General features: G+C 40.2%; 1 protein-coding gene across 50 annotated transcripts in view; it reads left to right on the plus strand.

Moving 5' to 3' along the window:
• The window catches only part of MAP4K4 (mitogen-activated protein kinase kinase kinase kinase 4), a 191167-nt gene that overhangs the window by 145664 nt on the left and 19223 nt on the right, over positions 1 to 26280 (plus strand). For 2 of the 50 annotated variants that reach the window (XM_047746624.1, XM_047746628.1), the window contains exons 13-26: positions 4400 to 4561; positions 7416 to 7502; positions 8082 to 8294; positions 9278 to 9439; positions 12231 to 12464; positions 13415 to 13521; positions 15033 to 15184; positions 15888 to 15985; positions 16579 to 16587; positions 17872 to 18047; positions 18548 to 18668; positions 19736 to 19927; positions 21986 to 22103; positions 22428 to 22598. In XM_047746624.1, the coding sequence (XP_047602580.1) occupies positions 4400 to 4561; positions 7416 to 7502; positions 8082 to 8294; positions 9278 to 9439; positions 12231 to 12464; positions 13415 to 13521; positions 15033 to 15184; positions 15888 to 15985; positions 16579 to 16587; positions 17872 to 18047; positions 18548 to 18668; positions 19736 to 19927; positions 21986 to 22103; positions 22428 to 22598 (2002 nt within the window). Of the gene's footprint in view, positions 1 to 4399; positions 4562 to 7415; positions 7503 to 8081; positions 8295 to 9277; positions 9440 to 12230; positions 12465 to 13414; positions 13522 to 15032; positions 15185 to 15887; positions 15986 to 16578; positions 16588 to 17871; positions 18052 to 18547; positions 18669 to 19735; positions 19928 to 21985; positions 22104 to 22427; positions 22599 to 26280 lie in introns of all 50 variants that reach the window. The other 48 variants (XM_047746637.1, XM_047746639.1, XM_047746627.1 and 45 more) reach the window with 40 other exon arrangements.

Below are 26280 nucleotides of genomic sequence, written 5' to 3' on the forward strand. Positions count from 1 at the left end.
GAGCCCTGAGTGAGCGTGGAGCCCACTTGAAATTCTCTCCCTCTGCCCACCCCTCCATGCACTCTCTCGCCCTGCCCCCAAGTAAATAAAATCTTTTTAAAATTTTAAAATGTAAATAAAGTGGAAAAAGCTATTTGTAAGATTACTTAAAATGTGCCTTTTGTTAGCATTTAGTTAGATTTCTTACTATGCTGGGAGCCCTGCCATTTCCTGAGATTTGAGGTGACAACAGCTGAGGAGAGGGGAGATGACAAGTGGGTCCTGGTGGAGTGGGTGGCCTAAGATTACACTTTTGCTTAGTGGATTGGGCAGGCAGCGGCTCCAGGTGAGAGGGCTGGCACGTGGAAAGCCAGCTCTGATCCAGGTTCACTCCCACTCTGCTTCTCTGCCGCAGCTTCCCCTTTTTTCCTCTGGAGACATGGGAAATTTGAATCTCGAGGCTGGTTTAAGTTGGATGCTAGACTGTGTCTGGCTGCCAGTTGTGTGGTTGTTGAGTGGCAGGCAGCTTCTCCCAGACCAGGACTCCCATTGAAGTTGTTTCCCCTCCTGGCTCTCTGGAGGAGTCCATGTGCATAACAGCAAAAGTGTCAGCAGAGATGGGGATGGCTTTGCTTTGAAATTAAAGAAAAAAAATTTAATAATAAGAGGAAAAAGCAAGTGCAGCCTGTGGCTTTTCTTTCTGTTACATGATACCGTGGGTTTAAATGGGGACCTTCACTTCAACATCATATCTGAAAATTGAATGTTTACTTATCTGCATGGTATATAAGGAAATGGCAGTAAGCACATCTCTAAGGCTGTTGTGGGTCTGTGTCTCTGTGGTCATGCGGCATTGCTTAGAACATTGCGGTGGCTTGGAAGGGTCTTTAATCATGTATCAATCCCATCAGTAAAAGAAACCAAAGACGTAAATCTGATAGAGATACATCTATTTATATACTCTTGTACTGAGTATATATATTATAGAACATGCAAAAAGAGCTATTTTAAAAGGGTGAGCTACAAATATGAGTAAATAAAAGTTCAGTGTTTTCTTTTCCTAGACCTCCATTTATTGTCTTGCTCACTTTTAGAGACTGCTGATGTAGAGACCCATCATCTTAGTTCTTTACTTCTTTTCTCCTCTCTCTGGTAATCTTGCTATGTCAGGGCACTCTCCCGAGGGTGGTATGGTGGGCAAGGAAGGGTAAAGTCCAGGTCTTCTGAGGAGGAATGATTCTCTTAAAGTTCATTGCTTATGAGACCTCTGTAAAATTTTTTCTCACCATAGACACCAACTTTTAACTTAAAAAAAAAAAAAAATGCAAACTCCACACCATCATGATTGCTGATACAGACTCTCTCCCTTTCACCCCCACCTCACACACCTCTGTCCTCACAAGTCAGAAAATAGGCTCAGGGAGAGAACATGGCTTGTACCAGGGAAGCAGAGTCAGGACCACAACGCCTGTTCTTGAGTCATTTCAGTTCTCTTTCTAGGATTCCATGGTGGACTACAACTTCTCAAAGGACCCTTCTAACCCATTTTGGCTTCTTTGTTGTCTAGAAGTTGTAAAATTCAGTGTCCGTGTATAAAGTTCTTTGCTTTTTCTGACCTGTTCATATTAATTTGATTTACTTGGAACCTGAATTCTCAGAAGCTAAGGGGGAGATTTTAAGGGTATAGGCACTGCTTCCCTTTCTTCTTGTTTCCCTTTACTTCATTCTCCTGTTTTCCTTTTGTCTGACCAACTTGGAAGAAAATTGTGTACATACCCTATTAGTTAGTTTTCTGTCCAGCTTTGTTGTGATTGTGGGTTCTTCCTTTCATCCAGAGGTGGGGCCCTTCTTGCCTGGCCTGCCAGGTGTTTGCTAAACCAATGTATTCTAGCAAGTCATTTCTCTTTTGTAAACCTGATTGTTGCCAGTCTTGTCCATGATTGTTCTCAGAACTAAGCAGAGCTGAGTTTCTCCATAAAAATCATAGAGTACACGAAACCATGGTCACTCCTGATGGAGGCTTCCACAGAACTTCCCCGTAAACCTCTTCAAGGAAAACATACCATATCAAGCGTTCAAAGTGATTGAATGAGATTCTTAACATTTTAGGTTTATCAGGAGGTTTTTTGTTTTGAATGTCTTTGTATTCAACAAAAAAGTTCAGAAACCAGGAATACCTGAAGGAATTAAATGATTTCTATTCAAAGCAAAGAAACCTATTTCCCAATTGGCAAAACATAATTATTTTTATTACCAACATTAGAAAAATGGTTGTGTTCTTAGCAACTGTATATTTGTTGTAAGTGATTTACTGGCAAAAAACCACTCACTTCTTTTTGCTTCTATATAGAAAAGGCAAAAGATATAAAATAGAAGAGCTAACTTAATTTGCTTTGAACACTGCTTGGTTGAGATTCTCCTATTTCTTACCTCAAGTTTCTGTGTTTTGTTGCTCATGAAGTCCTGGGGCTGGGGGAAGTGGTTTTCTTTGTTTTATTTTTCTGGTAGCTAGTTTTAAAAAAGAAAGACCTCTCTCCCAGGGGTGCAGGGCAGTGCTTGGGGCCTGGTGCTCTGATTGCAAGCTGCACCATTGCGGAATGGTGGACAGAAAGGCCTCTGTCCAAACAGCCTTGCTCCCGAGTCCTTTGGCATGTAGGCCGTTGCTCTCTGTTGTCCTCCTTAGATTTGATTTTGAATAGGGTCCTCTTTTTCTCTTATTTTAAGATTTAAAAAAAAGTATAAAGGCATTAAGCCAGCAAATGACAGACAAGTGCACTATATGGGGCATTGTAGCGGTTTGAATTTAATAAAGATGCCTTGGCCATTTAAGTTGTGATTTCTAAACAGACAGGAACTCGGTTCTTTTTATGACCCCACCCCCACCCATGGGAAATAGGTGCGTTTTTGTGCATTGAATTCTAAGAGCAGACAGTGTGGGGAAAAAAATAAAACAATGGTAATGTATGAAATAAGAGGAAGGTGAGCCAAAAGCTGATTCGGGACTGTATGGAGAGTAATGATGATGTAGTACTCAGCTGAGAGAGGCCAGGTGCCAAATAATCCTCTCTATCCAGGGGTTCCCCACATAAGACATTTCTGTACATTTCTCAGGAAATCATTTTAAGCGTCTGCCTTCAGAATGAATGTTTGTGGCAGGAATGGGAAGGAACCCACGAGGAATACTGAAACTGTAATAAATACCTTTTATATCCACACTTTCTTTCTTAATAATCTCAGTATCACATTAAAGTTTGTGGTAATAATATCAGCTTCCTGTGTCTTAAGAAGTTTGGTGGCAGTATATTCTTCAGAGCTTTGTGGCCCAACACAGTAGCCACTAGACGCATGTGGCTATTTAAACTTAAATTAAACTTCATTGAAATAAAATTGAAAACTAAGTTCCCTAGTTGTACTAGCCACATTTCAAGTACTCAGTAGCAACGTGTGGCCGCTGGGTACTCTATTGAATAGTACTGAGGCAGAGCATTTTCATCATCCCATCATCATTCATTCAACGTATATGAAAAAATACGTTTTTCATATTTGTGAGAAGAATTGGTTAATTTTATGCTTTATACTGTGGAAGTGCTTTATTGGCAGATGTCTGGGGCTAGATGAGACAAGCAGCCAGACAAGTGTCCAGTGTGTCCCAATGTTCTCTTCTGTGGGGTTATATAGGATAGCCTGAATTAGGAAAGGCTATCAGAGTGAGTCTGGTGATTAGTAGCACCATCCTCCTTGTTGGTAGTATGCATGATTGTGTCTGGTTAGTACTATAGGTGTTAGAGGCAGCCTTGCTTGCTGGGTGACACTGGGCAGGTCACTTAACTCTTCTGAACCTTTTTTCTCATTTGTAAAAGTAGGAGTGAAATACCTACTTCCTAGGTTTGTTATGAGAATTACATTAGATAGTGGAAATGGAGTAAAGAATATTAGACACCCGGCACAGTACAAGACACATAGTAAGCATGCATGACGCCATAGCAGTCCTTAGTAATAATTTCTTATCCTTGTTGATGTCCCTTTCTCTTTTTCCTGATATATGCTTCCTTTCTTTTTCTTCTTTTTAATTATTTCTCCTCTTTCTTTGCTCTACTTCTGTTTTCCTTTATTCCTTTGTCTTCTTAGGCCCTGTGTAATTCTGTTAGTGATATGCAAGAATAAAGAATTTCCTGTCCCTTGGTTGCTCTAATACAGTGAAGAATGGGGAATAGTTGATATCAAAATGGAAGCAAACTGTGTAAAGATTCACAGAAATAAACCACCTTTGACCAGTATTTATGAGGATGCTAGTACATAAGGGCCAAGGGGCAGGGTGGAAATAACTAGCCAGTTAGCACCTACCTGTAACTGGTCAGCAGACTGTCATGTGAGCTGTAGGGGGAAGATCCCTGCTGATTACATATCTTCACTCCCCTAGCAACAAAGGAGAGAGCGGGAAGCTAGAAGGCAGCAAGAACGTGAGCAGCGAAGGAGGGAACAAGAAGAGAAGAGGCGTCTGGAGGAACTGGAGAGAAGACGGAAAGAAGAAGAAGAGAGGAGGCGGGCAGAAGAAGAAAAGAGGAGAGTTGAAAGAGAACAGGTTAGTTCATTAGAGAAGGTTATATGCATGAATCTGTGAGGTTTATTCCGTAGTAGAATTGGGGGATTTGGGGCAAAAAGTACACAGACGTCTGTGCACACACAACAAACACATTCAGGACTTCAGAGGTTTCAGAATGCTGAAGCACAGGTGGAAGCACAGCAATAAATTCTCATCTTTAAAAAATGATGGATAAATCTTTCCATTTAGAAACCTGGAAAGCAGTTGAGTGGTCTCCAAACAGTGTGATACCCAAAAGATTTTTGAGTATGTCTTCTTGGGTTTGGCTTAAATGCTTTGAACCCTAAATATCTGGATGATAATTAGCCTTTTCTTCAGTGAAATTAAAAACCAACCACAAGAGTTGTTTGAAGTATCCAATAGCTGAGTATTGTAACAAACATTTTGCATATAATGCAATGTGTTTCTCTGTAGCATTAGAAAAACTATTAACATTGTGGTTTTGTTTAGCCAAGAAAGATCATTTGTGTTTTGGTAATACTTAGAACATTTTATTGATGCCAGCTATAGTTGTCTTTTTGAATCTCTGTTCCCTGAACACCTGTGCAAATAAAACCGGACTGTGCTTTCGTGTCTCTGCTATCCGTGTGAGCCCCTCAGAGCCTCCTCATCTCTCACATCTTTGAATTGATCATTACTTGTTATGAGGTTTGGGTAAAGGAAAAAAGATATGATTGGGGACTGATTTAAATAATACTTGAAATTCATAGTTAAAATACTTAACCAACAATGGTATTAACTTCCAAAGTTGATTATTCAACCAGTGTCTTTGATACTAATCATATGCTTCAGGTTTTCTGCATGTTTACCAGTTCTTCATAAGAATTTAAGTGATATGTTCTATTTGTTACCTAGTTGATATTCTTTTCCAGTTGACCATGGTATGTTTTGGGGTTTGTTGTTGTTTTGGTTTTTTTCCACATTGTAATTTTTACCTGGGGATTGCAAAGGTGAATAAAAGTGAGCTTTTAAAAATTAAATGTCCTAAAAATAAATTTAATGTCCTAGGGATAATTCTTGCAATTTGATGGTAAGGTGAGGGTATGAGAGTTAAACTTAATCTTTAATGTTCAATGGCAGTCATTAGCTTTTGTGTACAGCAGTACTCTTCACCTCTTCTTAAAAAAAAATAGCATCAAAGGAGTTTCATTCTACTGTCCTTATTCTTTTGCAAAATATCCCCCGTGTTAACAGTGCTGTGAGAAATGTGTCAATTCTGCATTACATATGCATGTCTGTGTACATGCGTAATTGTATTCTGTGTGTTTGTTATATGTTAGGACTTTTGTGATTTGGATAGATGTGAATTTCCTGGTTGTCCTGTGTTTTGAAGGCAAAAAACCCCAACTGTGCTAATTTGATCTTCCAAGTTATGGTTCTGTTCTGTCTGGTTCAAAGAAGAGATGAGTTGGAATTCAGATTCCTTTCTCGGCCATTGTAGGGGAAGGCCACATGTCAAGCTAGAACAGTGTTTGGCATAGCATGTATCATGGAGGTTTAGACTAATAGGCATGGGGCTTGGAACCCAGGTTGGGATCAGATTGGCTTTTTTTGGGCAAAATTTATTTTGTAAGATAAAGGTTTCTAAGGAAATATATATGTCATGATTTATGTTATACACCATTCTCTCACTCAGAATTGTTGGTGAAGTAAAACTTCTCTCCAGCCCAGATATATGGCTATTTTTATTTTAAAGTATGTGCCATAGTGTAAGGGGATGGTCAGCATTAGACACTGTAAAGACATAATCTGAATTTCAGAATAAAATTTCTCATAGATCCTTTAGTCTACTCCCCTTTAGGGAGTAGTTGGCTTTTTTCCGTGTTGATAAGGGAGGAAACTTCTCGTTTGTATTTCAAAGTTGTTTCATGACTGTGTCTTATTTAAGCCTCACTAAAATCTTGAGAGTTGCAAGAAATATTCTTGATATTCATTTCTCAAATGAGACTGAGAAAATCAGAGGGCTTTCTAGAGGTCCTAGATAAGGGTCTCTTGATGTCCTAGCCCCTTAAATATGCATGCAACTTCAAGGTTGGATTTCTCCTCTTTACATATTTTGGGTGTGTTTACCTGTTTTCATTGCTGCAGAGACTTGTTCTCTTCCCCTTGAAAATAGGCTTCCCCCAACCCCCCACCCGTACCCCCTTACCCCCGAAATACACACACACACACACACACACACACACACACTCTCTCTCTCTCTCTCTCTCTCTCTCTCTCTCTCTCTCTCTGTCATAGTCCCATCGTGAAGAGCCTGGGCCTGTTCATTTATGAGAAATCATCTGCATCTGTTGTCTACAGACCATGCATGGCTTTTCAAATTAGTCATTCTCTGTACCTACTGTGTCATCAGAGAAATCACAAATCATGTTTGTTCTTTTTTAATATTAAACAGGTTTCGGTTTGGGGTTTCAAAAATTGGCAGTCCATGCTACTTATAAATAATGACTATAAGAACCATCTGGGGCAATGTGAATCCTCTGGTTTATCTAATTAAACTCTTGATATCTCTGGAGTCTTCTGTCCTTAAGAGGAATATCATGGTCCTTGGAAATCTCACATTTGTGTTTAACAGTGGTGTTCTAACAGAAAAATTTTCAGATACCTTTGTATATATCAATGGAGTGTATATCATCATTTGTTAGACTCTTTAGATCTTGGCCAATTTGAAGATCTTGGGGAAAATCCTTCGCCATACACTTTGTAATAAACTCATCACTAAGCGAATCTCCACTGAAGACCATTGGGGCAAATGGTTCTTGGTGCTCCATTCAGGTGGTTCTGATGCTTTCCTTTTGGATAAATTGATTGCTGGGTAATTTCTGTGTGACAGGAGTATATCAGGCGACAGCTAGAAGAGGAGCAGCGGCACTTGGAAATCCTTCAGCAGCAGCTGCTCCAGGAGCAGGCCATGTTACTGGTAACGCCCTGTATCTGTCTTGTTCTGTAGCATTAGGGCTCATTTATCTATCCCTCCCCTGAGCTTTGGGCAGAGCTGTGGTGATCACCAGACCATTTTGGTTAGTGCTGTGGACTGACAGGCTCAAATGGAGACGTCCTCTGTGGTCATGCTACTTTGGGCAACTTTTCAAGGTGGCTTCTATATATTTACTTATTTCCTGTTAAAGAGTTAACTGTTCTCTTTGGTAGATAACAAGGTTTTGAACAGAACTTGGCATTCAGTGAACAAACTCGAATGCTAAGGGCTGAAAGTTAAAATCACATGCCATAGGATTTTTGTCTAGTATATTCTTACTTTTGAAACCACCGAAACCAGCTTTTAATTGAATTCTCTCTCTGTCCAGTGATATTATGGTTAGCAACAAGCTGTCAGATTTTTCCACAGGTAATACGCTATTTAAAATCCTAGTCATTTTGCTCTGTTATCAAACAAGGGGGACAAAGGGCATTGTGTTTGTAAAAAGTTGAGACTGAATCCAGAGAAGAGGCGAGCTCTGCGGTGTCCCATAGATTTAGTGTTCTCCTCTCCCTCTCCAAGGAGTGTCGATGGCGGGAGATGGAGGAGCACCGGCAGGCAGAGAGGCTCCAGAGGCAGTTGCAACAAGAACAAGCATATCTCCTGTCTCTACAGCATGACCACAGGAGGCCGCACCCGCAGCAGCAGCAGCCACCACAGCAGGAAAGGAGCAAGCCAAGCTATCACGTTCCGGAGCCTAAGTCCCACTATGAGCCCGCTGACAGAGCTCGAGAGGTATTTTCTTTCCTTTGTTGCTTAAACATTGATCCGGTGTCGATTATTCCCTAGAAAATAATAGGATAATGCTTAGGAACTGTGTAATATTAAGACTAGAATGGGACAAAGACTAATTATGAGCCACTCTCTTGGTTTTCTAGCTGAGAAATTGTGGTTCAGAAAAGTGAAAGGACACTTGCCCAAGGTCTCTTATCTGCTTAGTGTTTTTTCTATAGACGACTAGAATGCCTCTGTTAACAAATCACAGATGAATTGGACACTAAAAGGAGAAAAGATTGTATGGCAGAATCATACTTAGAATGTGAACAAAGGGAATGGTGGCCCGTTTAGCTATTTTCCCCAAACCACAATGAAAATAAAGTGTAGCCAAGTAGCCCTGTAGCCCAGTTTACTAACTTTTCAGAGACTGTGATTTGTTACTGAATTGACACATTTGGGCACCCAGAGCCTCACCTTAAGGATGTGGCAAAGCAGTAACTGTTCTGGGATAGTAGGAATACAGGGAACTGGGCAGCTTCTAGAGTGTGTTTAAACCTGGCCTATAGGTGGCATCCTTCTACCATGTCTCACCCTCACAGAGAGTAGCATCTAGAAACAAGTGTTCTGCCTATTCTGGAATGCCTTTATTTTTGGTAGGATGAAATGTGCTTTGACTTCCTGATGATAATCTTTTAATCTGTTGGTTAAGTTGGTTGTGACATTAGTTTTGTTTTGTTTTGTTTTTCCTAGTTTGTCATCATGTACAATCTAAGAATTCTTGGCCAGGAGGTTTTAAAAGCTTAATTTTTATTTTCATAAGTATTTCTTTATCTCAAATCAAATTTTAGCCCCATTTTATTTGTCCCCTCTCTTTTTAAGCCACCCCTGTCTTGGAGAAAACAGAAAAATTCTTTCTAGGACCCTTCCACTTTCAGGCTTTCTTCGGGATCTCTGCTTTTCCCTACTAACACTAAGTTATGTCTTCTAATTCTCTGATGCAGGTGGAAGATAGATTTAGGAAAACTAACCACAGCTCCCCTGAAGCCCAGTCTAAGCAGACAGGCAGAGTATTGGAGCCACCAGTGCCTTCCAGATCAGAGTCTTTTTCCAATGGCAACTCCGAGTCTGTGCATCCTGCCCTGCAGAGACCAGCTGAGCCACAGGTAGCAACAGCCAGGTGGCTGTGGGCCAAGGAGACTCACCATAGCTCACTAAGCCATGGGCCTGCTTGTAATGTTTACAGTTTGGTTTGTTACCACATTTAGAAAGAAAAGAGATGAGCAGAAGCGATTTTTGATTAATGTACAGGCAAAATACCCTCAGTTGATAGAGAAAAGAAGGATTTTTGTTTGTTTAAGATTTTTGTTGTTCTTATTAAGAGTATCTGGATTCAGTGATTTCTTCTTTTAGTCTTTTTGTCTTCCCTAACTCAGATGTTCATAAACAAGTGCCTCCTTTCTCTAATACAAAAATATTTCAGTTTAGGTTTTAGAATATTAGTACCATAAGTACATAGAGGGAGAATCATAAGCTTTGGTCCTTGGCTCCTGGCCAGTTCCATGAGTGAGCTTTAGAGAACCAGTGTCTGCCCTGAAATTATATGTCGAATTTCTTGGTTTTTGTCCAACTGTGCATATTTTTCTGGGAAAAGGGCCTTTTATTAGATTCTCAAAAGGTTCAAGATCCAAAAGAAGATATGCTCTAACAGGTTAAGTGTACATTTCCCTGAAGTAGGTCAGGGTAAAGTTCATGACCTCTCATTGGGTTGGCCACAGCATTCTGCCTAGTCTAGGTGAGGGAGAACCCCCCCTGGGCTGAGTACTGTGTGGTTAAAAGAGAGCACCCTGTACTATCCAGAGAAGGAAGGCAACAGTGGGGCTGTTGGATCTAAAAGATCCTTAAAACACAGATTGCCATTTTCTTACTGAAAATAAGTGACTTTCAGATATTTTGCTCCTTGAAGCTGTGTGATCCAGAATATTGGGAACAAGTTCTTAAGCCTGAGTTTACCAGTTACTGATGTTTGCAAATGTTAGGGGATAAAAGTTCATATTCTTGTGATAGAAGTAGCTGTGGTGTTCTGAAAAACTAATCCAAGTGAGGATTTGAACATGCTTTAAAATAAATAATCCCAGGGGCGCCTGGGTGGCTCAGTTGGTTAAGCGACTGCCGTCGGCTCAGGTCATGATCCTGGAGTCCTGGGATCGAGTCCCACATCGGGCTCCCTGCTTGGCAGGGAGTCTGCTTCTCCCTCTGACCCTCCCCCTTCTCATACTCTCTCTCTCAAATAAATAAATAAAATTAAAAAAAAAATAATAATCCCAGTGTGGAGGAGTTGTTTAAAAAAGGGGGGGGGAGAAGAACCAGACCTAAGCAAAGGGCATGTTTGTGGGGGTGGGGGGCTTTGAGGGGCAGGGAGATATTTATATGGGGTCAGCAGTTTCTTGATTCACAAAAGAGCGGGCCCACAAGCCAGAGAGTGAGTAAAGTGACACAGAGGGGAGGGAAGAGAGACTGGCAGACTAGGTTTGACAGCACTTGTATGAAGGGTCTAGGACTGAAATCTTTATTCTGCAAGTTAAAGTTACCGCAGACAGAAATTTTTATCTGCTTGGCCATGAACAGGTTAAAAAATAGGAATTCCCAAATTATGTAGGCTACTTTTATATTAATTAACTAATGTAGTGCCTAGAGATAGTCTGTCTCCCTTTTCCTCCTTCTACCGAAAGCTGCCTTGGGCTGAAACCTCTACTTCCAAAAACATTCTTTGAGGAGACTAGGATTCTTATTTTAAAGCCCATTTTTTTATTATAGTTACAGATAATACTTTCAGTTTCACATTTTTCGCCCTGAAAATTTTAAACATTTTAGCAATCCGAGATTATTCCACTCTGAGATTATTCCACCAAGAAGTAGAATTTGTGACTCTCCCAGAAGTAATAGAAATCATGACCTGGGACTTAAACTCTGAATCTTGCATTTGGAAAGGTAGAACCAGTTGTGATTTGGTATTTTTAGTTTTCATTAAATATGTTGATATAATGGATAGCATAGCTAGAATTTTATAAATTGCAATCTTTAACACTTATTTTAAAATAATAAAATACAATAAAGAAGATACAGACTATTTCAGAGATTGCTTTATCAACTGAAAAAGCAACCAGATTAACTCATGTGACAAGTAGTTGTCCTGTTTTTTTTAGTTGTCAAGTAGAAGGCATATAGTCCAGTAGCAGTAAGGAGAGGGAATGATAGTATTGAATATTCCTAGAGAAACCAAAATTCCTTTTTTCATAACTACTGTGAATATGTATAGAGATTTCTAAGGTTTGAGTGTTTTAGGACTTGGGAGAAGAAAGCAGCAAAATTGAGGGTGTATTTGAAAAGTTGGCTGTTTTTAAGTTGTATTACCGTAGTCTGCCAACATACAAGGGGTTTGTCTTTGCTCGTGAAATGTGTTGTTCTGTGGTTATTTGGTGTGAAACCGTATGCTGCCAGGTGCCGTAAGAATGGATAGCTAGGTCTGCATGAATGGCAGTGTCTGTCTTGTGATTTTACTTTCCTCCTTCTCTCTCTCTCTCTCTGCCTGTCAACTCTGCTTTGACATGGATGTGCATGGAGCACGTTGTCCTCTCTTTTAGGATCAGAGATCTACGAGGGGTTTTTTTGCTTTGTTTTGTTTTGTTTCATTAATCTTCATGTTTAATGCTATCTGTAATGTTAGTCTGGATATTAAAAGAGTTTTCCTTATAAATGTACATTTGCTTTTTTCTATATACTGTGTTCCTCAGACTGCTTCTTCGCTTAGAAGTATAACTGTTCCACTGCTTGGCTTACCTAGGACTGTATTGCCCCTGTTTGCCTTCCCCCACTTCTTGGTTTGGATTTGGTATTGACCGGAAAAGCGTTTTATGCGGAACGCATTGAATGTTTTGTGTTTTGTTTTCTTGTAAGGTACAGTGGTCCCACCTGGCATCTCTCAAGAACAATGTTTCCCCTGTCTCGCGATCCCATTCCTTCAGTGACCCTTCTCCTCCCAAATTTGCACACCACCATCTTCGCTCTCAGGACCCATGTCCACCTTCCCGCAGTGAGGTGCTAAGTCAGAGTTCTGACTCTAAGTCGGAGGTACCTGACCCCACCCAAAAGGCATGGTCTAGATCAGACAGTGACGAGGTGCCTCCAAGGGTAAGAAGCAGAAAGACAGATGTGTGCTGCTTTTTTCCTTTTTTGTTATTTTTTTTAAAAAATTATTTATTTTAACTAAGGGTATGGTGACTTCACCAGAATGAAGGGGCAATGAAACTTCAAAGGAACTTTTTACAGTGGGGAAAGTTCCATAGTTATGCAGTTATATTCAGTCAGCAGCCAGTTAGCTTTTTTATGGTTGTTGTTAACTCTATACTTAAACACAAAGTAACAGAATAATATATGAGTAAGTCTATGAAGAATATACTCCTAGAATAAAAAGAATCAAAATATATTTTGGCAGTTGTCTTAAGCATTTATACAAAAGCTACAAATTATTTTGTAATATTAATGAATATCAAAATTTTCAGAAAAGGTTCTTTTAAGGAAAATTTTGTATTGAAAATTCCCAAAAAATGATTTTTTTTTCTTTTTTAAATTGAGGGATTTTTGGTTTCCTTTAAAATTTTTTGTGTTTTGTTTTGGTAATTACTTAATGGTAAAATTAAACGAAAGGCACATTTTCATTTCGTTTATTTTCCCTCCACTTGGAATTTGCTTCCTCTGAATATTTTCTTGCTTCCTACCAGTCTTTGTTTCCTACTGATCCATTTGTAGACCATTGTTTGATTTCTTTGAGCTTATTTTCCTGATTCTCACATTATCTCAGCAAAATGCTTTTGTATGTCCCCTGCCACAAAGCTTCAGTCCAAAACATCATTTGAATGTTACAGAAGCATAGAAATGCTGTTTGTCCTGGCTCCTTTGATGCCTTTGACTAAATTTTCTCTATTGTATTTTATCAGTGGAGGGCAGAGAAGAATCAGGGATGGCGGGGGTAGTGATAGTAAGGCTCACATAAGTAGGAATGTTCTAAAAATGTTTTGGTAGGAAAATCTTTTTCTTCTCATATTTTCAATAATTTAATTGCTGTGTTTTTCTACCCAAAGGTTCCTGTGAGGACAACGTCTCGTTCCCCTGTTCTGTCCCGTCGGGATTCCCCACTGCAAGGCAGTGGACAGCAAAATAGCCAAGCTGGTCAAAGGAACTCCACCAGGTAAGAGAAGAGGGAAGCTTAAGAACAGGTTTACTGCACAGCATATTACATCATGTTCATTTTCATAAAAATTTTCGTAAACATGGAATGTCTGAGGTAAAGAGATGGTCACTTTATAAAAGAAAAACTGCTAGAAAATCCATTATCATGAATAACAGCAAACTGGTCTCTAGTGAAAAGAGAGTTTGAATCCATTTGTGTATTTTAGCACTTTTAAAATGAAAACTCCCTGGCTCTGTAAGAGCAAGTGGATGAAACGGCAGGAAAGGCAAGGGAGAGATTAAGAGAATTGGAACCTGAGGAAGCTTGTCATCTAAAGGATGTCCCAAGTGCTTGGGGCTGGTGCAGAAAACACAAACAGGCTACTAAAGGAAAGTCAGTGGTTGACTTACAGTCTCTAATAAACTAGTGAATTAACTAAATAATATTTTTAGGTTGTAGATCTGTTCTGTGTACTATACAGTAGCTGTTAGCCACATGAAGCTACTTAAATTTGAATTTAACTTAATTAAAATTCAATAAAATTTAAGTTTCCTTAGCTATGCTAGTTAAATTCAAATTTAGCTTAATTAAAATTCAGTAAAATTAAAAGTTAATTTCCTTAGCTACACTAGTCACATTTCATGTGCTCAGTAGCCACGTGCAGGCATGGCTACCATGTTATTACCAGTCAGCGATCGAACATTTCCATCCTATCAAGTGATTTCCATTGGCCAGTACCATCCTAGGGGAAGGAGGGAACACTGTGTTGACTGTTTTGTACTTAATCGTCACCGAACCTCTGAAATTAGCCTTTTGTACATGGAGCCTTGATATAATTGGAACACAAAGATGGATGACAGACCAGAAGCTGCAGAGAGCCTTCCTAGTCCTTAAATGATCAGGGTACACTGTGGGATTCTCCTGTGACTGACTGAGTCTGTGTATTGTGATCTAACAAACTTGTGCTCTGGGTGCGTCCATGGTTAGGGAGCATCATAGCCCCTTAATAACTGGGTTCATACAAAGGAGTATGCTGAGTAAGTGTTGGCTCTTAAAGGCATTGATTGACAGTGAGAGCAACAGCCTAGGAACAGCATAATTTATGTGTGATTATATAAGTGGAATTTTTTTATATTAAGAAACTGAGTTTATAGCTATGACAGGAATAGTAACATTTTTAGACTGAACAGTAGCATTTCTTGTCAGTTGTTAAAAAGATTTGGGGTCTGGCTAATGGTAGTCTGTTATTTAACATTTTTGATTTAAGCTTATCTGAGATATTTCATAGACCCAAAACTAATGTAACACTGTGTGTCAACTACAATTTAAAAAAGGATATCTGAGTAAAATCCATGAATGATGTCATTGTAACTTTTGATGAATTTAATGTTGAATGCTGTTTGTAGTCCATTTTTTTTCTCATTATACCTACATTGCAGAGACATTGGTGGACACATCATGCATCTGTTTATAATTTGATACTACATCTTGGGATAATGCATTAGCTGTTCTTTGTTCTTTTCTAACAGCAGTATTGAGCCCAGGCTGCTGTGGGAGAGAGTGGAGAAACTGGTTCCCAGGCCTGGCAGTGGCAGCTCCTCGGGGTCCAGCAACTCAGGATCCCAGCCTGGGTCCCATCCGGGGTCTCAGAGTGGCTCTGGGGAGCGCTTCAGAGTGAGATGTAGGAAACTTTTGCTTTTCCCTTACCCCATTAACGATATTGGGCTATATGATCAGTATATTGGAGATCCTTTTTAATCCTGTATAAAGGCCTGTGGCTTTTTTCACAGCTGCGTATCACATAACAGTGTTTCAGTGCAGGTTGCTAATGATAACCATAATTTTAATAATATAGAGTTCACTTGTTCACTTTTGAGAGCTCACACATGCCTAGCACTGTGAGCACATTATATGCATGATCTCATTTAATCCTTAAAAGAACTCCATGAGAGAGACAGAGAGAGAGAGAGAGAGAGAGAGAGATGTATTATGTCTCCATTTTACAAATTAAAGCAACTGCGATTTAGTGAAGTTAAGTAACTTGTCCAATAAGATTAGCTAAATGTCTGAGCTAGGATTTGAACCCACTTCTTTCAGTATAGATTCCCATCAGTGCTGTCGTCCTTATTGGTTATTTTCATCCTCAAAATAATAAGCTAATGAAAATTCTCTATTTTATATTATTGACCTAGTGTAACAAGATATTGTGAAAACGTTAAGCAGAGTCAGGTCTGTTTGTGGAGACCTGCCTTGAGCGGGGCTACCAGAAGTGGGCAGAAGAGAACAGGAGAGAAACAAAGGCTAGGTGGGCTAGGTCAGATTTGTGACATAACTTCTCTGCGTTTATCTGTTTCTGCCCTTTTTGTCTTTCTTAAATTTCATAGCATCATCCAAATCTGAAGGCTCTCCATCTCAGCGCCTAGAAAATGCAGTGAAAAAACCTGAAGAAAAGAAAGAAGTTTTCAGACCTCTCAAGCCTGCTGTAAGAATTATACAAAATCAGTTTACTTATTCTAAGCTTAAGTGAGGTCTTTCTATTAAAAATATGTAGTCGAGAGGCCCGCAGTCCTTTCTGTAGGGTTTCCCCCCTCCCCTGCCCCGCTCAGATTTGAGGAATTGGCAGGAATGCCATGTTCTTGGACACATTTGTGCATACCCTGCCTCACTGCTTTGTCATTTTTTTTTTAAGTACAAAAGAAAGAAAACCCTTTTTATCTCTTTGCTCAACATTAACCTTGTATTCTTGATGAGTTGGACATTTACAAAACTGGTTTTTAGAGTAAATTTTTTTACATCATCTTCTTTTTCAACTCACCTATTATTTAAATTCTGCCTTTTGGTACTGGGAGTGACAGTTGTGACTTCCTCATACTTGGCCTTTAATCCTTGATGCATTAACTGACCATGTAACTGTGCCCATTGTGGGATTGAAAGCCTTTTGGAATTTTGATTTCCTGCTTGAATTGATGCCTGTCCTTCCCCTCACTCCCCTTCTTTCTCCCATGCTTCCTTATGCTGTGCGTTCTTCATCACTGATGGCTTCTCCGGCTCAATGAAACTGCTCCTGCGCTCAAGGGCGAAGTGGTAAGCCCCGTCTCTGGAAAATGCCACAGCAGAGCACCATTCCAATGGCCTCTTAAGCTTAGCTTATAGTCCATCTGTATTTCTTTTCCTCCCTCAACTTGCCTTTTTGTTCTTTTCTAGAACTCAGAAGTTCTAAGCTTCTGCTTTATCTTTTTTAACATAGAATTTGCTGCATATATTTATTATTACTACGTAGAACTTCTAAAAATAACTTCCTAAAAAGCCACAGTTGTAATCATGAAATAGTAACACTGAAGGTCTGATACACTGTTTTTTCAGAGGCTCAGGCTCAAAGAAGAGCAGCATATTCTTAACTGTGGAGAAGGAAACTCCTTTGGAACTGCTAAAAAGAAAAAGGAAAAATGACTACATAGCCTGCTTTAAAAAAAAAAAGAAAAAGTCATTACTTTTAAATAGGTGATTCCCAGGTAGAAACCTTGGATTTCTGTGTGAAAGCATAGAGTATACATAATAATGACAATTGAAAATTATATGTAGATAAATTGAGTGTAATATATCTCATATGGAAGAATCATGGGAAATGAAGCTACTTTTGAATAATGTCTTTTAAAATAGATTTCCTTTCTATCTCCTGTTTGTACTTGTTGGCAGTGTTGCAGGAAAACATGGGTCACGTGGTGCCAGGGAGAAGTGCCTTACCTCCTGCCCACAGCAGCACGTGCTGCATCCATTTTTTCACTTCCTGTGTCATGGACCTTCTTAGGAACGTGGCAAGTTGTTAACACTCTATGAAGTCAGATATGAATAGTATACTCACTTTCTTACTTTTCATAGGTTAGAAATTGTTAAAAGGTGGAGTTAAAAATAACAAGTTCACCAAAGAAAACCTTTCAGTCAGCCCAATTTAACTAGAATCTTGCTTCGTGGATAATCTCTTTGAAAGAAGACTTTGTTAAATAGGCAGACCTCCAAGGATTTTCCTTCACAACAATTCTTGATTTAGAACTTTATGTTAGGGTTTTTAAAAAGCACTATTAGCCTATCGTAAGCAGATTGTTTTCTATTGTTGTGAAATATGAACTGTGTACAACATTTTTTGCTTTTTATTTTTCCCCTTTTTACATTTTTTAGTCTTTTCTATCAAAAGCTTTAAGAGCTCACCTTCCTATGATACTAGTAAATACAGAATAGTTTTACAAAATGGATGCCGTGGCTATTTTATCAATAATTAAAATGAAGATTGTCTTATAATTTGCTGTTTTCTTCCCACTGCCCCTGGCACACACCTCTTTGCCTTACTGTCTTTTCTGTCCTATGCCTTAGGATTTGACTGCACTGGCCAAAGAGCTTCGAGCAGTGGAAGATGTGCGTCCACCACACAAAGTGACAGACTACTCCTCATCCAGTGAGGAGTCAGGGACGACAGATGAGGAAGATGATGATGTAGAACAAGAAGGAGCGGAGGAAGCCACCTCTGGACCAGAGGACACCAGAGCAGCGTCAGTCTTTGGTGTATTTTAGAGAGGCTGAGAGCATCTCCACTGAACTTTCTTCCCATTTAGAAGCAGTTCTTTCTAAACCTATCCTGACTGTATGAACACTTAACCATTGAGCTCTCCTGGGTTCAGCAGCAGGCGGCCTTTGTGTTCTTCCCCCTTCTCTTTGTCTGTGTGCACGTGTGTGTCAGTGCTTCTCTCCAGTACCCCAGTGTATGTTTTATTTTTTTTCCTTTTAATTTGAGGGTATGACAAAAGGGAAGTTTCAGTTTGGTTGAACCACGTTAACCATGAGAATTCACTCTAGATATTTTTGCTCAAAAGCAGACTATACTGACAGAAAGCTCTTTGTTGAAGGGGAAGAACTAAGCATTTGTTTTCTTGGAGGAAACTCTCTCTGTAGCCTGATCTCGTCTTAGGCCTTTAGGAAGGTGAAAAATCTAAACAGGATGTTCTCAGCTCATGGGTTGATAGCCCTTCACTTCTGAATTTTGTCTCAATAGATCGTCTCTGAATTTGAGCAATGGTGAAACAGAGTCGGTGAAAACCATGATTGTCCATGATGATGTAGAAAGTGAGCCAGCCATGACCCCATCCAAGGAGGGCACTCTCATCGTCCGCCAGGTACCTGTGTCTTCTCTCTGTTGTTAGAGGCAGAGCTTCTCCTGTAGTCATTAACCCACTTGCTCATTCACTCACTCATGCTGTTTCTACATCATCATCTGTTTTCATGTTAACAAGAACCAGAGGGTAGAGTGTCGGGGGCTAGGGAGGCAGGTATGTGCTGCATGCCCAGAAGGTAGCTAGCAGTCTTCCACCCCACATCGCTGCTCCTCTGCATGTTTTGCGGCAGCCCTCATTTGAGCACCACGCTGATTCTCACAGTCTGTGTCTGAGTAGTAGAAAAGCCACAGGGAGTCCCTTCAGCAGGCTCACAGAGCGAGGAGGCAGAGCCCAGTCTGGAGCAGAGCAGCCACAGAGGTTCTGCAAAGAGCTCCCAGCTGAGGGTCCACAGTGCTGTCACAGGAGCAGCCCTTAGGCAGGCGCAGTGGAAGAGCGGATGAGCCTCGTCAGTCACAGGAGGGCCTCTGGAGCAGAAGGGCTGGGAGGTCTCTCTTGCGTGTTCTAAAATGTTCGTTTCCTCACTTGTTGAATATTAAATGTGTACCACCCCGATGTGCTTGGTTCAGATTGCTCAGCTTCACAACTGTCTGTTCATTTCTTAGCTTAGAAGACAGAGAAGTAGTGCGCTTCCCAGGACATAGAACAGGCGCCTTTCTAGTGTTGGACTTTTCCTGAGTGTGTTTCATGCAATGGCATTGCATTTGGATGGAAAGTGGGAAGAACGTGGAAAAGACCAGGATTCAAAGAAGTGACAGGGTACTCTCTAGAGCTTTAGACAGGAACATTTTTAAAGGAAAAGAAAGGCAAGTGGTTTTGTTAACAACAGCTAGAGTGGCAGCTAACCCAGGTTAGGCAGTCATGCTCCAGTCCTGTGGCCACCAGATGAGGCACTTTGAATTGCATTCGGCGACGAAGTGTGAACAATTCCGACCAGTTTCCTGTGGTCCTTCCTTTATTATTTAACAGAGTTTGAAAAGTCACACAGCATCTTTAAGGCAGTTATCAGTAGGGTCATAGGGAATTTCAGCAGCGCTTGAGCGAGACGAGTGTGCCTGTTTTTTCTACAGAGTACAGTTGACCAAAAGCGCGCCAGCCATCATGAGAGCAATGGCTTTGCCGGTCGCATTCACCTCTTGCCAGATCTCTTACAGCAAAGCCATTCCTCCTCCACTTCCTCCACCTCCTCCTCCCCATCCTCCAGCCAGCCGACACCCACCATGTCCCCACAGACACCCCAGGACAAGCTCACTACTAATGAGGTATGTCTCGCACCACAGCTGGCTGCTTTCCTAGGGTTCGACCAGCACTGCCTAGTAGCTAGTTTGCAGAGGAGACCTCTCCCACGCCCCTCACCCCCCCTCCCCTCCTGCTTTCTTCTGTCACCTACCCTTCTCCCCAATCCTAAGTAACATTTTTCAGATCTGCATACAAATCCCGTAACCCTAGATCAATGTCCCTTCAACTTGCCAGTTCACTGTTTCCTTTTCTCTAGATAAGTGTAGTTGCATGGCTTTCTTTATTCAGTTTATTTTTTTAAAGTCTAAATAAAATGATTGCTGTGTTCTTGGATCCATTATGTATTTGGCATGAAATTCTTGTAGTCGTTTGTGGAATCTGCCTTTTTCATTCTTTTTAACTGACAAGTAAAATACAGAAAAAATTTGATTAAGCAGACTTGGCCTTACCTGTACACACTTGTTATCCTCTACAGGAATCTCCTTCAAACAGGGCTGGATGGCTTTTTGTTTTTGATAGGGGGAGATTGTTGGTTGGTTAATCATTTGTTTTCACCAACCCTGTTAAAAGGACTTCTTTCCTTGAAATTCACAGAAAAGGCCAAATGATTTTTAGGGGATTCTAGAAAATTAGGATGCTAAGAAGAGCAAAGGTCTGAGCATGCTTTTAATTTAAAATTTTGAATGGGAAATCCTATGTGCTCGTTTGAAGGCTTGGCTGTGGTGCTCAGTCTGGGTGCTAGGTGGGTGATGCTTTGCTCTTTGGAACAAGATTATTCTCCCCATGTAGTGACAGAGTCCACCTTGAGCACCCTGTACTAAATTAAACAAGTGGTTTGATTTCTTGGGAGGTTTGGTTTAAATGCATTTGGCTAACAGTTGAAGGAGGTTGAAAGTGCACGTAGCTTTAGCCAATCTTGTTAATGTAAACATTTAACTGCCAGGCTGTCTCTACCTACTCTGATTTTGGTTCCCTTTTGAGAAAGAATCAGAATAATCCTCTCCCCCTGAGGAGCAGGGGCAAGTCAACTGCTTCTAAGGTGGGCTTGCATAAGATTGGCCATGGGATGGATTGGCCATTGATCATAGGACAGGGTGGGAAGCTTGCCAGCAGACAGCTGTGTCAAGTGGAAGGAGAGAGCCTGGGAGCCTGGGCAGGCTCGGGCTCTAGGACATGGCGACTTTTAGCTGCCTGTGGAGGGCGAGAAAGTTTTCAGGACTAAAAAGCACTTGATTGGAAGTGTTCTTTTTTCTCCAGTGATTTATCCCACCTACACTCACTTTTCTCCTTATATTTATATTTAAACTTGGCTCCATTTTGCTCTAATGTACAGTATTTACTATAACCCTTAACTCACTAAACTGGCAAGTTTATTTTTCTGTTTGTTTTGTTTTTAATTGTCATTACATTTCCACTTAACAATTTGTTTCACTTTCTTTGTGTTTTCTTTTTATTTTTGTCTTAAATTACACTATTAACCAAAACACTAGTGCTCCTAAAGAGCAAAAGTATGTGCCATATCTTGTCATTTGCACCTTTCACTGATGAACCCCTGTTCGATAATGGGTTTACTGATGATGCACCTAAATGGTGGTAGCCAAAGCTTCTGTAGCTTTCTGGCAAGAGGCTCATGTTAAAATGAGTAATACAAAGTCAGGATTTGCCAGTATTCCAACAGAGGTTAATTGGCCTTTTTGGGGCTGAAGAGTAAATTCAGAAATTGATGAACTGAGATAGACATTTCAAACCTCCTTTAGGAGTTTTAATTATAATTATTTAAAAAACAAAACAAAACTAGGAGCACAAAGTATAGATTTTGTTGGTAGCTCTCAGCCTCCTGTCTTAGATGAGCATTATATCTGAAGGGGGATGTAGCTCTTTTGGTGGTTCCAGGTTGAACAGTCTGTTGGCGGGGTGTGTTGTGCACATGCAGAGGCACCTCTGAGAGCATTTGGGGGAAATGATGCAAGAGAGATAGGTCTTTCTAGTGGGAAACCATGCAGTACAGAAGTGGATTGAAATGTTTTATGTTCAACTTTTTAATGTCATTTGTATTAATAAAATTGAAATTTACATTGCAGACTCAGTCCGCTAGTAGCACACTCCAGAAACACAAATCTTCCTCCTCCTTTACACCTTTTATAGACCCCAGATTACTACAGATTTCTCCATCTAGTGGGACAACAGTGACTTCTGTGGGTAAGTAAACTAGCAGCAAGAAAGCAGCTGACAAACAGGACTCAGTCACTTTGTGTCACTCTTTCTGGTGGCTTAGGCATGGCTTGGTGGTTCTTTGCAGGCACAGACCTCGGATACAGAAACACCCATCCCGCTTGCATTGCCTTACTTGCAATGAGCTGCATAGTCGGTTTCCTTTTTCCATATACATTTCTTATAAATTTCTTTTCTTTGACAAAGAGTTGGTTTATAGCATATGAATACTCACTTGAGGTATAACAGGGGAGGGAGGCAGGTGTAGTGTTGGTGTGTGAAGAAAATAATTTTAAATGTACTGTGTTCTAGTGGGATTTTCCTGTGATGGGATGAGACCAGAAGCCATAAGGCAAGATCCTACCCGGAAGGGCTCAGTGGTCAATGTGAATCCCACCAACACTAGGCCACAGAGTGACACCCCGGAGATTCGTAAATATAAGAAGAGATTTAACTCTGAGATTCTGTGCGCTGCCTTATGGGGTAGGTATCTTACTGTGCTACTGTGATGTCATCTTTTTATTTTCCTGAAGGGTGGACTGGTCTTTTAGAGAAGGTACTATTTTGGACAATTTGGGGATTTTGTAAAGAGTTGTTGACAAAGAAGTTGGAAGACTTCCATGATGCTCACTCTTGAAACCTCCTGCAGAATCGTGTAGGTGCGTGTATGGCCTTGTACTTGTTTCAGCTGCCGGGTATTGGCATGAAGGACTGAGCTCCCATTCTTTGATGGAAAGCAAAAAGTAAAAAGATGAGAAGGACATTTGATTTGGTCTTTATTTATAGGGAGAATGAAGAAGCATGTTGGATTGCTTTTTAAATGTTTCCATTGAACATTTTTTCTTTGCTCTTCATGACTTGGGCCTAACATGGAAATGAAGCTTTTTTTTTTTTTTTAAAGATTTTATTTATTTATTTGACAGAGATCACAAGTAGGCAGAGAGACAGGCAAAGAGAGAGAGGAGGAAGCAGACTCCCTGCTGAGCAGAGAGCCCGATGCGGGGCTCGATCCCGGGATCCTGAGACCATGACCCGAGCCGAAGGCAGAGGCCTTAACCCACTGAGCCACCCAGGCACCCCGGAAATGAAGCTTTTAAAAGCAGTTTGCCATGGGCCAGAATGTGCAGAAGGAGAACGTAGCGCGGCCTTTCCCTGTTCCATCTCCATGTTGGTGGTGCCGCCTCTTCACAGCTTACAGCGGCACGAGAGACTATGCCTGAGGAGGGTGCCACGTGAGGACTCTGCCCTCTCTCATTCTGAGGCTAGCTTCTCTGTCTCCCCTGGGCCATCACTTTCCTCACTCCCACAGATAGACCATCCTCTTGGCCTTACCTTGTCTTCCAATCCCACACTTAACAAAGTGTACTCCTCCTGCCTAAACTCTGAAATTTTTAGCAGAGACCCTATTTCTAGTTAGTTTCTTCCTCCCTTGAATGCAAGTACAAGTGGACAGAAGACATGCGATCCATTTTGGTTTGAGTGCATAGCAAATCGACCTCAGCATGTTGTTTGTTGGAGTGTTCCTGATGGCCTCTGCGTCTCCAGTGACCAGATCAGCTCTGTCCATGTCCACCTTACCCCTCACCCTCAACCCCTAACCTCTCTCAAGACTTGAGGCTGACGTGAGCACCTCAGCACTTACCTCCTGAACCTCGAGATGTTCCTCAGTCCTGCTGTTGAAGAGGGGTCTGTTACTTCTTAAAAGTTCCTCCTTGTCCACCTTTTAGACTTTTATCTGTCCATTGACTTCTCTCCCTTCCCCAGCTCCTGCGCAGCCTCCTCCGGAGGGGTCCAGGAGAGGCTTCTTCCCTTTGCAGACACACCTACTTCCTCTTTCACTCTTTGGGTTCTGAATTTCTGTCCTCGTCATCACGGAGTATCTTAAGTCCCCCATATTAACCTCATAGGCAAAGATAACAGTAGCCACTTGGAGGGGATTACTGGGATCACGAAAGGCAGCTGTCACCGTGTTGTCACCGCCCAGCACTGTGAAGTATTGCTCTGGGAATGCAAGTTGTGATCACATCACAGGGTTGAATTCCACCGTGTTTGTTCTTTCTGAAGGCCCTCCATGGGAGAGTATATATCATCAAAATTCAGTACATTGTATCTCATGTAGAAATTATGTTAATTCTTTTGAAATTGCTGAAGTAATTTTTATCTAGAATGTTTGCACCTGGTAACAGTCTTACACTGATTTATATTCCTCTACTGTCCTACAAAGTGCTGGACCCCGTTTTGTGCCATTAACTGTTTTTTTTTTTTTTTTTTTAACTAAAATCCTTCTATTTCCTAATTAACTTCTCTAATACCTCAGAGAATATCTCAAGCTTGTGTTTTTAAAAATATAATGGGACTTCCATTTTAACAGTATGTGGAAAGGAAAGATGGGCAGATGACATAAAGTTGAAATCTCTTTCTGTAAAATGGTATATTTGAATTGTTCCTTGGCTTGGGGCGCATTGATGGTGGGTTTCCTTAAACTGCTAAGCTAAGCTAAAAAGTAAGTCAGAAAAAGAAGCCTTTTAAGTTAAGTTTGAAAATAAGCCTCTCAGAGACTTAGACCTAGAAAAGTTAAAACTTGTACTGTAAGAGTGATAGACCAACAAGGGGAGAAAATTCAGAGGACACTATAGTATTACTTTGAAATGGTGACACATTTGAAATCTGCTGATCAGTGTTAGATAGGTTAGATGGATTTTTTGTGTGCCTTTTGGAGAACATGATAGCTTCAAGCATTCTTTTTAAATCATGTTATGTAACTGACTTTTGTTAGTTGCTATATATTTATTACATTTTTGTAATAAGACCGTTTTCCCCTTTGTAGTCAGAATTATTTTAACACCTATTTCGAACATAATTTTTCCCACTTTTTTTTTTTTTTTAAATAAATAAAATCTCTGCACTCAACATCCAGCTCAAACCTACAACCCTGAGATCGAGAGTCACATGCTCTACCAACTGAGCCAGCCAGGCACCCCAATTCCCACTCTTAATAGTAAACTCTCTGCAGTTTACTACAGAGCTTTGCCTGAAATATCATCATAAAATTTAAAGGAAACTTTAAATCACATGTTATAGAGCTCTTAGCCATTTTCCCCATCAACCTACACCAGATTCCTATGAATAGAATTGCAGTGCCTAGTACAGCTTATCTTTGAGCTATTAGCATTTAAAGTTTAATTATATCTAACAGTTGAAAGGTTTAAAAAGCATATTTATAAAAGGTTATTGCAGTATGCAACTTAATTTTTTTCATAGGCCTGTAATTTCCAAGGTGGTTATTCCAGTGACTGTTAATATTCCTTTGACTGCTAACACTTAGTACTTAACAAAATTACACAGTTCTTGGAAGTATATAATGAAAAATTACAAGGAGTGTAAGTGCCAAAATATATGCATTTTTGTGTGTTTATGAATAGACTTTTTCAGCTTTGTCTTTTATTCTCTTGTTAATTCATTACTGTAAAATCTTGATTGATGTTTGGATGCTGTTTATTTTTGGAAACCACAAATAATAGATTTCAAAGGCTCATACTTTTGGTAGTTATTGCCAGATTCTTGACACGGACTTTTTCAGCTACTTGATACTGAAGATTGAGAAAATACTGAAATACTGCACAAAATGGAACCTTTAGAATGGACTCTTATGTGTAAGCAACTCTGTCAGTTAATGTTTTTCTGCTTCAAATAACTGTGAAGCTAGTTAGAATTATCTCACATTGGTATATGGAGAGAAAACACTAAGAATAATGTCCTGTTGTAGTTCTATATCTGATAGGGAGGTAGTCACAAAATGGTCAACCTCAAAAGTAAAATGATAGGAAAATGAGTGGAGCATTACATAACATTAATTTCTCCTACAGTGATATAAGTGAGTTTTTAAATTGGGCTGCAGTTTTTTTCTTAGCATTCAGTCATTATCTGATGTATGTGATATTTCTATTAAAAAAGAACTTTTTTGTGGAAAACATGATGACTTGTAAGTTTTGAAGTATAAGACTGTGAGCCCTAGTTCAAAGCCACAATGTTACCTGCTGAATAAAATATCAGTATCAACCATAGCTGCATTGGCTGTTAGGATAATCACTAGTCTCCTGTGACTATTTACACGTAAATGGATTAAAGTAGAAAATTGAGTTCTTCAGTTGCACTAGCCATGTTT

This window comes from Lutra lutra, chromosome 9 (assembly GCF_902655055.1).
Source record: "Lutra lutra chromosome 9, mLutLut1.2, whole genome shotgun sequence".
In the NCBI taxonomy this organism is placed as follows: Eukaryota; Metazoa; Chordata; class Mammalia; order Carnivora; family Mustelidae; genus Lutra; species Lutra lutra.